This window comes from Geotrypetes seraphini, chromosome 2 (assembly GCF_902459505.1).
Source record: "Geotrypetes seraphini chromosome 2, aGeoSer1.1, whole genome shotgun sequence".
NCBI lineage: Eukaryota > Metazoa > Chordata > Amphibia > Gymnophiona > Dermophiidae > Geotrypetes > Geotrypetes seraphini.
Window position 1 is genome coordinate 523,124,334 of NC_047085.1, and position 10,419 is coordinate 523,134,752.

General features: G+C 41.2%; 2 protein-coding genes across 7 annotated transcripts in view; one reads left to right on the forward strand and one right to left on the reverse strand.

The window, feature by feature from the left end:
• Positions 1–10,419, reverse strand: part of LOC117354716 (zinc finger protein 721-like) — a 375,536-nt gene that overhangs the window by 249,418 nt on the left and 115,699 nt on the right. The window lies entirely within an intron of this gene.
• The window catches only part of LOC117354719 (zinc finger protein 11-like), a 103,095-nt gene that overhangs the window by 9,468 nt on the left and 83,208 nt on the right, over positions 1–10,419 (forward strand). For all 6 annotated transcript variants that reach the window (XM_033932636.1, XM_033932638.1, XM_033932644.1 and 3 more), the window contains exon 3: positions 10,151–10,402. In XM_033932636.1, the coding sequence (XP_033788527.1) occupies positions 10,151–10,402 (252 nt within the window). The remainder of the gene's footprint in view (positions 1–10,150; positions 10,403–10,419) is intronic.

A 10,419-nucleotide genomic window follows, 5' to 3' on the forward strand; every position in this document is an offset into this window, starting at 1 on the left:
GGGCTAGCAGTTCCCCGTAGCATAAGTAAGTGAATCTCTCTGGCTTTACCTAGAATACACGTGTTTTTTATACAGAGCAATTCTTCCTTTGTTCCAAGAAAGTCCATCCCCGAATTCTGGTTATGTAATTCCCTATTGGTACAAAAAATATTGTATAACTAACTCTTCCCTTTCGTCCACGCCTCTCTCTCACCTCCACACCCCCCCCCCAGTAAAAGGGGGGGCCTTACAGAAACAGAGAACTGTTGCTGAACTTTATTCTTTCAGCACGGAGACATGCAGCTGCTAATTAGAGGTGTTACAATTCATTGCATATTCGAGTTGGTGTCCTTGTAAGATGAAAAGTTGGCAACGAGATAGCCTTTCCACAATCCAGCTGTCTGGTTCCCATAGCTTGGTTGGGAGACAGCAAACCCATGGTTTGGTACCAAGTTCTTTCATCTCGTTACACCCACATGAGCAAAGCTCCTTGCTCATTATAAAAGTTTTATGGCTTTGTAGGGTGTCTGGCATATGAAGTCTATGAAGTCATATAGCAGTGATAACAGATCAGCATAACCTTGAAGGGATATTCTCCCAGCAGGGAAACAAGAACATCATTGTTAGCATTGCAAACAGTCTGGGCCTGGCTATAGGAAAATATGTCTATAGTTTCCAGCAGGGTGTCCAGCATACACAAGTGAAAATCTAGGTCTGTAGAGTCCAGTTGAATCATCCATATGTCCAGGACATACATGTCACCTTCATGGGGGACAGACCTTTAGGGGAGGGGGGCCCTGGTGTAGAAGTGCATGGAGGGAGGGAGGGAAGGGGGGGTTCAAAGAGACGTGCATATACCAGATTTTGGGGGGGGAAGAAATAATGGGTCTGAAAATAGAGGAGAGGGAGAGAGATGATGGACAATGGGATTTAGGGAGGGAAGGAACAGAAAGGGAGAGAAGTTGGACACATGGGATGGTGTGGAGGGGGATAGAGATACTGGATAGGAGGGTAGTTAGGAAAAGAAAGGGAAAGATGGTGGACCCTGGAGTGGTGGGGAAGGAGGGAGAGATGCTGGATGAAAGGATAGTTAAGAAAAGGTGGATCTGTGGATGGAGACAAAAAAAAGGAAAGATGGCAGATCTCCTGGGGAGGGAAGGGAAACGGAAGGGGAGGACAGAGATGGCAGATGGATGGTTAGCATGGAGAAAGAAGAAAGAAGGAGACCCTGGCAAGCAAGTTATCAGAAGACAACCAGAGCCTGAGACTAACAAGATTTGAATAATGACCAAACAACAAAAGGTAGAAAAACTAATTATATTTTCTGTTTTGTGATTACAATATGTCAGATTTGAAACGTGTATCCTGCCAGAGCTGGTGTTAGACCGCAAACGTGAGTTAGGATTTAACAGAGAGAGGAAAAGTCTTTTTTGATTGAGCAGCTCTCCTAAGTGTGGAGCTGTGAGGTGGTGCCACAGGAGACCTCTCGAGTGGTGGACCCACACTGCATCCCTCTCCTTTCCCATACATCAGGATATTCGTGATATTGTCCTGGTGCATTGGAAGATGCCGGAGGTGCCTTTACGGTTTGCGCGCTCCATGGCTCATCTGTATCCCATCCTGGAGCGGAATCAGGATACTTTTAAGTCACCAGTGGTGGACGCTGTGGTCTCAGCTATTGCTAAGCGGCATACGATGCCCGTAGAGGATGTTTTTGCCTTACGGGACTCTGAGGAGCGTAAGTTGGAGACCCTCCTAACGCAGAATTTTGATGTCTCTGCCTTGGGTGTCCTGGTAGCCATTTGTGGTGGTCTGAGGGGAAACAAGGCTGGGAAAAAACAAGAGACAAATTACAGGAGTCGGCTAACCCAGAAGGAGAGGTTAGAAAGATTGTAGTAAAAGAGAAGACACTACAGACAGCAGCACAGGGAGAGAAAATGAAGACAACAAAATTCCAGGATCTGAATTGCATATATACTAATGCAAGGAGCCTAAGAAATAAAATGGGGGAATTAGAAGCCATGGCCAACGCAGAGGACATAGACATCATTGGAATCTCTGAAACATGGTGGAATGAGGAAAGCAAATGGGATACAGCACTGCCGGGGTACAAGCTTTATCGCCAAGATAGGTCAGGGCAAAAAGGAGGTGGAATAGCCCTATACATAAAAGAAAGCATACAATTGACAAGAATGGACACAGCAGAGACGACAAACAGGCTGGAATCACTATGGGTTAAAATACCGGGAAGGAAAGGTCCTGAAATAAAGATGGGCCTATACTATCGTCCACCTGGGCAGTCCGGAGATATCGATGAAGAAATGGAAGCCGAGATGAAGCGAGAATGCAAATGCGGTAACACGGTTATTATGGGAGACTTCAACTACCCCGGGATAGACTGGAGTCTTGGAAGATCAAAATGCGCTAGGGAGACAGGATTCCTGGAGGCTATACAAGATTGCTTCTTGGAGCAGCTTGTTAGAGAACCGACGAGAGGAAATGTCACTCTAGATCTAATCCCAAATGGGTTAGCGGGACCTGCAAAGGAAGTAGAAGTAGTGGGACCGTCGGGAAACAGTGATCATAACATGATGAAGTTCAAGGTGGAGGTAGGAATACCGAAAGGGAAGAGAACCATAGCGACAACTTTTAACTTCAGGAAAGGAAACTACGAAGCAATGAGGGAAATGGTTAGGAAGAAACTTAGCAAAACTTCCAAAAAATGGCAAACGGTAGAACATGCCTGGACTTTTTCAAGGACACGGTGAGCGAGGCGCAAAATCTGTATATCCCCAGATTCAGAAAAGGGTGCAACAAGAGTCGAACAAAAGACCCGGCATGGATAACTAAAATAGTGAAGGAAGCGATAGGCAATAAGAAAAATTCATTCAGGAAATGGAAAAAGGACAAAACTGAGGGGAACTGGAATGAGCACAGGAGGTATCAAAAAGAATGTCACCGTGTGGTTCGAAAAGCCAAAAGAGAGTATGAAGAGAGACTAGCCAAGGAAGCACAAAATTTCAAACCGTTCTTTAGATATTGTGGTCTAGCCGGCACCTGTGGATAAGGTAGGCTCCGGTCCAAACACACAAATACTCACACTTGACGTGCTTCCATAAAGTTGGAAGTCCTGCTGGGCTCAATGTTCATGGGTAAAGCATGAAAACAAAAATTCAAAAGAGTCAGTTTTATAGTTCATGCTACAAGTCACTTTTATTGGGGCTTATATTGGGAGCCAACTTCCATTCAGTCTGTACTCCAAGTCACCGATACAAGTATCTCAAAACAAAACCAGAGTTGATGAAAAACAGTATGTCTCAGCTCTCATCTCCATACCGGTAAGTAACCAAAACACTTTACACAAACGTTTGTCATCAGTGGCCAAGATAAATCTTCAAAACAATACTGTTATCTTCAAAAAGAAAGACAGTTAGCAAGGTTGCTATTAGCACTGCCGGTAGTGCTGTATCCAAGCCTGAGAGTAAAATAGGCTTGGCCCCAGCCAGCTCCAAAGGAGTTGGTGGGGGAGGGGAGTAAGCGAATCCACCAAAAATATCTGTTAACACAGAATGCCCAAATGGCCCCACAATCCCATCCAGTTGTACAGTGGATTCTCCCCACACTTACTTCCTCATTCTTCAGCATTCAAACACAAAAGTAAACTTAACAGAGCAGATTCCTTCAATTAAAGAAAAACGTTTTTTTCTTTTCAAAAGTTCCCCTAAAGGGAGAAGTGCAGCACTGCTCTCTTTCTTCCCTCAAGTGTACACAGCTGCTGTGAAGCAATCCAAACAATTTGCTCACCTGAGCTGGAAGAAAAAACTCAAAAGTTTCACAAACATGTATCCTATTATTCTTCCATAGGCATACCTTCAGGACAAACTGCAGATTCCTGGCAATCCATAAATTCAAGCTCTGCTGGCTGGTTAGTCTCAGGGTCAGTATCAAACTCTAGCATTTCCACATCAGCAGAGCTGTGAGGATCAGGAGCATTGTCCTGGATACCTCCTTCCTGAGCAGGCTCAGGGCAGACTGACCTCCTTCCCCTCAGAGCAGCTTCTATTACGTTCAGCCGGGCACGCCCAGTTCTCTGAGGGGGAGGGCCAGCCTGCAGCTTTTTCCTACCTCTCTCAGGAGCAGCAATCAGCTTTTGCAGCTGAGAGTTGGCAGGAGAGGAGGGAGTGTTCTCAGGCTGTTCCAGGCTGTTACATTCAGCATCTTTCACACCCTGGAGCTCAGCTACCTGAGATTTAAAGGGAAATGAACCATCTTCCCTATTCTTTCCCTCTGGCTTGCTACATTGATCAGCTCTTCTGACAGTAGTAATGGGTTTAGACAAACCCCTGCCTGGCACAAACCGAGCTTTAAGGCTAGGGGTGTGACAATATGTTAAAGGGAAGTAACCGTCTAGGGAGGAGGTGGGACCGCTGGACGACGGAGAAAGGAAGGGAGTGGTGAAGGAGGAGAAAGAAGTAGCAGAAAGGCTTAACATGTTCTTTTCGTCTGTATTTACAAACGAAGACACAACCAACATACCGGAACCTGAGCAATTCTTCAATGGAAAAGTCAAGAAGAAAAATTAACATCCATGGAAGTGAGTCTTAAAGATGTGCGCAGGCAGATAGAAAAACTAAAAACTGGCAAATCCCTGGGGCCGGATGGAATCCAACCAAGGGTTCTGAAGGAACTAAAGGAGGAGATAGCGGAACTACTGCGGCAAATTTGCAACCTATCCCTGAAAACAGGCGTGATCCCAGAGGATTGGAAGATAGCCAACGTTACACCCATTTTTAAAAAGGGATCAAGAGGAGACCTGGGAAACTACAAACCGGTGAGTCTGACCTCGGTTCCGTGGAAAAAGGCGGAAGCACTAATAAAAGAAAGCATCGATGAACATTTTGAAAGAAACGAACTTCTGATAACCAGCCAACATGGTTTCTGCAGGGGGAGATCGTGCCTGACTAACTTATTGCACTTTTTTGAGGGAATTAACAAACGGATGGACAGAGGAGACCCCATAGACATCATATACCTGGACTTCCAAAAAGCCTTTGACAAGGTACCTCATGAACACCTACTTTATTGAGTTTCAGTCGTAATGCAAAGCAATTAAACACACATGTAATATTACAATAAAGCACTTTGAACTAATAAATATACCTAAACAATCATTTTAACCCTCCCAGCCCCTGATTAATAATCCACTACTAATGACCATTTAAAAATCTTCATGTACCCCTCCCCCCTGGATGTGTATCGATCAATCCTTACAATCATTTCTCAATGTTTTATAATTCCCTTGCTGTACAGCCAACATCCGTTCCATTTTAAAAATATGCCATAAAGATTCCCACCCAAAATTGTAAGTTAACCTGTCCCAGTTTTTCCAATTTCTCAAAATTAGTTGAACAGCAACTCCTGTCGTTCTCAAAAGGAATTTATCCTTAAAGATGACCTGTGATACCTTTACCCTTTTGTATCCGCACTCCATTTAAAAGCATTAAATATCTGACAAAACCTTTATCCTAAACCCATCCCAAGAGACTAAATAATATTCTCATAATAATTTCCACCTTAGACTCCATTATCACACTCTCAATATCCTCAGAACAGTAGTGTTTGAAATAAATTACTCCCCTTTTTATTTTTGAATCCATATCCATTAATATGATAAATGATATGAATTCATATATTAATATAACACTTCAATATAAACTCATAAATCCAATTAAAAACAGTACAAATATTATACTTCCAGCTTATGTCTAACAAATTCTCTATCTTGAACCCATCTCAAAAATTTATATCTAATGACTAAAATTAGTCCCCTATCAAGTTCCTTTAATATGATGATCACAGAAGATGGCGACGGAGTGAGTCACCCTTGAAAGCTGCTCCTGCTTGGCTTGGTGAATTTTATCTCATTTAAAATTTTCCTACCTCAATTATGCCTAAGCGCAGAGGCAAACAGAGAGGCGTTCTTCCAGCCTCATCTGGTACTTCAACGGCGAGACAGGTGGCAATTACAGCGTATGCCACACCGGCTGGATCGGGCATATCCGCTGACCGAGGGGGGCAGACCTCGGTCTTGGAGAGCGAAATCTCGCTTAGCCCTATGGGTCCTGGAGCTCCTCCGCGGCCCGGGAGGATGTCGGGGACACCGTCGGCAGCGCAGGAGGCGCCGGAGACGAGTTCTCCGTTGACGCTGCTGAACTCAACCCTGACCCCGGAAGTGTTCCACGGCTTGCCGACTCTCTTGCAGTCGACAATGGAGAACGGAGGAGCAGTTGCTGGTGAGGAAGCAGGGACAGAGGAGCAGCGAGCTAAAGGGGTAATCCCCGGAATATCTTTGCCCCCTCCTCTGGTAAGACCTGAAGTCATCGATATGGAAGCAATCTGGAGTGGACTTGAATCAATCCATAAGGTATGCTCTCAACTTTTTTCTTCAACACAGAACACTAATTTACAAGTTAAAACTTTGGAAGAGAAACTCCAAAAGCAGTCCAATAGAACGGACAATGTGGAAAAATCAGTGTCAGAAATAAAGGCTTCTATGAATTTACATTTGAAGGAAAAATCTTTGCTGGTTAGAAAAATGGAAAATGCAAATAGAAATTTAAATCTTAGACTGTTGAACTTTCCGGTATCCAAATTTCAAACTCCAAGAGACTTATTTAATTCCTTCTTACAATCAGTCTTGAAATTTCCTGAAAATAATATGCCACCGCTCCAAAAATTATACTATTTGAATATTCCCAAAGAAGAGAAAAGCAAAGGGATTGTATCAGGAGACTTGGATCTCACTGGTATGCTGGAAACATCAATTCAAGAAGAAATAATTGTTAGAGCAACTTTACTGGTGACCTTTGTTTTTCTTCAGGATAAAGAGGCAGTTCTCCGTTTATTCTATAGGACTGAGAATGTGGAATTTCACGGCTCCAAAGTTTCAATATTTCCTGACGTATCAAAATTGACGCAAGCCAGACGGAAGAAATTCCTGGCTTATCGACAGTCAATTTTGAACATGGGAGCAACCTTTCAGTTACGTTTTCCCTGCAAATGCTGTCTTACCTACCAGAATGTTAGATATATATTTTATGATCCTGATCAATTAAATTTCTTTTTAGAGGGTAAGATGGAGTCCAGAGCTCCAGATCCTTCCATACAGTCCTCTATCCAGGCAGATGATTAAATCCAACCGCACTCTGTAAATTTGTATGAGTTTTTCTTTTCTTTTAGATCCAACTTCCCTTGGAGGTGATGGACTCTCTCCTCAATATGTGGACTCTGATTAGTCTTATATGTGGAATTATTATATATAATTTAATATAATTATTTTCTTTTTCAATTGTTAATTTCTTTAGATTGTTGTTAAACAATTTGTGAAAATTATAAATAAATAAAGTAAAAAAAAAATTAAAAAAAATATGATCATCAGAATCAAAGCAATACCCTCTAAACAATATTATTGGAAATAAGAAACTCATATTCCTTACTTTAAAATCATATCCCCCCTTTACCTTCCCAAATATTACAGAATTCAATTCTACCCATAATAGAAACTAATTATAGACATTAATACATTTTCTAACCTGAGCCTCAGTTTAACAATTCAATAAAATAATATAATATAGAATATGATATTATTTTATCTATTAACTTCAGAGAATTGAACATGAACTCATAAACAATAATAAATCCATTAGTTTTGACCCATAAAATTTATCTTTCAACCTCTAAATAGACACTTTATATAAATAATCAACTTAAAATAAAACTTAAAATAAAAGTAGTGAATAAAATGTCAGAGTTTGTTTTTTTTTTTTCCAAAAAACGTCACTGCAGGCCATTCTTCAGTACACAATTCCAGTTCCCCTCTCTTCTCATGAGCTCCTGGCATTGTATCACATAACCCCACCTTACGTAACTTCTACGTCAAGCCGCTCACATTACGGGGCGTTCCCTCATGCCTGATTTTCCTCCAATCAGCTGATATTAAAGAAGACTAGGAGGATTCCACCCCATAACCGGCAATTTTCAACTGTCAAACACTATTTTACATTTACACCAAAACTTCCAGTGACGTCATCGTGGTCCCCCCCTCTGTGTGAAAAACTGCTGCAGCTGCAAGGCATGACCGCAGGGCATGCCCTAAGGGGCACGCCCTGCCCCTTGGGAGCCACGAGGAATCAGGAGGTGTTGAGAGGGTAGACCATCTTTGGGTAAGATCCAAAAAATTTTGGTGTGAATATATTGATGGGTAAGGGAAAAGCTAAACCCAAAAGCTCCACCCCTGCCGCAGCCGGCCCTATGGACCACCACTTAATACCAGTGACTCCCTCACAAGTTAACCAAGAGTATGCTTCCGTTCAGGGTGCATCTTTAAGTCCCCTTGAAAGGACTCCACCCCTTCCACCATTATCCGATGATGGGGAGCCTATAGTAACCCCTAGCGAAACTTCTGAGGAACCCCGAAAGTCAATAACTTTATCCAAATTACAACATTTGTCAATACCTAAAGCATTAACTTTATTGGATTCAAGGGATGATAATCGGTAAACCTCAGAGGAACCAAAGGATATTACCTTGAAGGATTTGTGGAAAGCTTATTAAGATCAGTTGTTAAACACTCCTCAGATTTCTCAGTCAAAGTTGGAAAGAAGTTGGAGACTTGGTAGATAAAAGATTAATGTTGGTTGAAACACGGACATCGACCTCTGCGGTTAAGGATGTCTGTGTAATTCATTCAAAACTGGAAATTATGGAGAATTTGTCACGCTCAAGAAATCTCCGATTTGTTAATTTTCCCATGACGCACTCGATATCTCCAGAGATTTTATTACAAAAATATTTGAAAGAGATATTAGGTTTAACAAATTCAGAAACTTTTCTATACAAAATTGTTATTATATACCACAGAAAAAAAAAGTAAAATCAGATCAGGGAAACTTTTAGTTTCTGCTGAGTTCGATTTAACTCACTTCCTGGAAGATTCCCAAGATGTCATTAAAACTAGGGCTACTCTTTGATGAATTAGATAAAAATTTACTCCTGAAATTATATTTCAAAATCAAAACAACAAAATTCTGTGGTGATACTGTGTTGATATTCCCAGATGTGGCTAGAGCTACCCAAATGCGAAGGAAGGAATTTCTTCCCTTAAAACTTAGGGTTTTAGCTCAGGGCCGCTAGTTTTTTTCCTAAAAATTTCCTTGTAAGTGTATAATCAAAATACAAGAGAAGGAATTTACTTTTTGGGACCCCACACAGCTCAGCAATTGTTAAGTTTTCGTGAACAAGAGAAAGATAAAGGGGTCCTTTTATCAAGCCGCACTAGTGGGGTTAGCGTGTCGGACATTTCATCATGCGCTAACCCCCATTGCGTCTTAAATCCCTACCAAAGCTTGATAAAAGGACCCCAAAGTAAACTAGTTATTCACTGATCTTTAAAAGGAATCTGAGAATAAGAAGCGAAAAAACTAAAATGATATAACTTGGGGGAAGATTTCTGTTTTCTTAAGTTGGATTTTTATTTATAATTATAGTTGAATCTTTTCTCAGATTGATATCTTATTTCCTTAATTGTATTTGATCTTATGGTGGCTCCCCCCAAATTAATGTGGGCTAGAAAGATTTATATTAGATACTTATGATATATTTCTTTTTTTTCTTTTGATGTATATCTTATATCCTTTACTGTTCTTGAAGAATTGTATGAAAAATTGATAAATAAAAAGAAAAAATATATATAGAAGGGTTCAAAAAAGGTTAGAACAAGTTTCTGGAGGAAAAGTCCATAAAAAGATTTTTAGGTCAGATAGACTTAGGAGAGCCATTGCTCATCTCAGGAACTGGATTTGCTCTATGGATCTGCCTGGCACTTGTGACTCGGAGGGGCTACGGTTGGACACAGGATGCTGGACTTGATGGAGCTTGGGCTGGACTCAGCATGGATTTTCTTATACCTATGTGGAAAGACCAAAAAAAGCACTTTAAATATTGACTTGAATATGATCACACACTCTTATTTGCATCTCTGGTACTGATCAGCTTGGAAATGTTGTTTTCTGAACAGTGAGTGGGTGGTAAATTTACAAAGGGGATTTGTGTTACTGAACTTGTTCAAAGGTTTTACTCCTACAATAATATACAATGCTATTTTTTGATTTAGAAAAAGATGACCCTAAAAATAATCCCTGGAAGCTCAGTGAGAAGCCTGAAGGAGTAAAGATGTTATCAGAAGGAGAGAAAGAGAACTGGGGAGAGAAGGAAAAAAATCAAAATCCAAAATATTCACCAGGAGAGTCAGCTCTGCTCAAGATCACACAGACAGAGGAAGACCAGACGGACCAGATGAGAGATCAAAGATGTTCCTGTGATGTATGTGAGATATTCCTCAGTGATCGTTCAATTCTGAAACCACATCAGAGATCTGATACT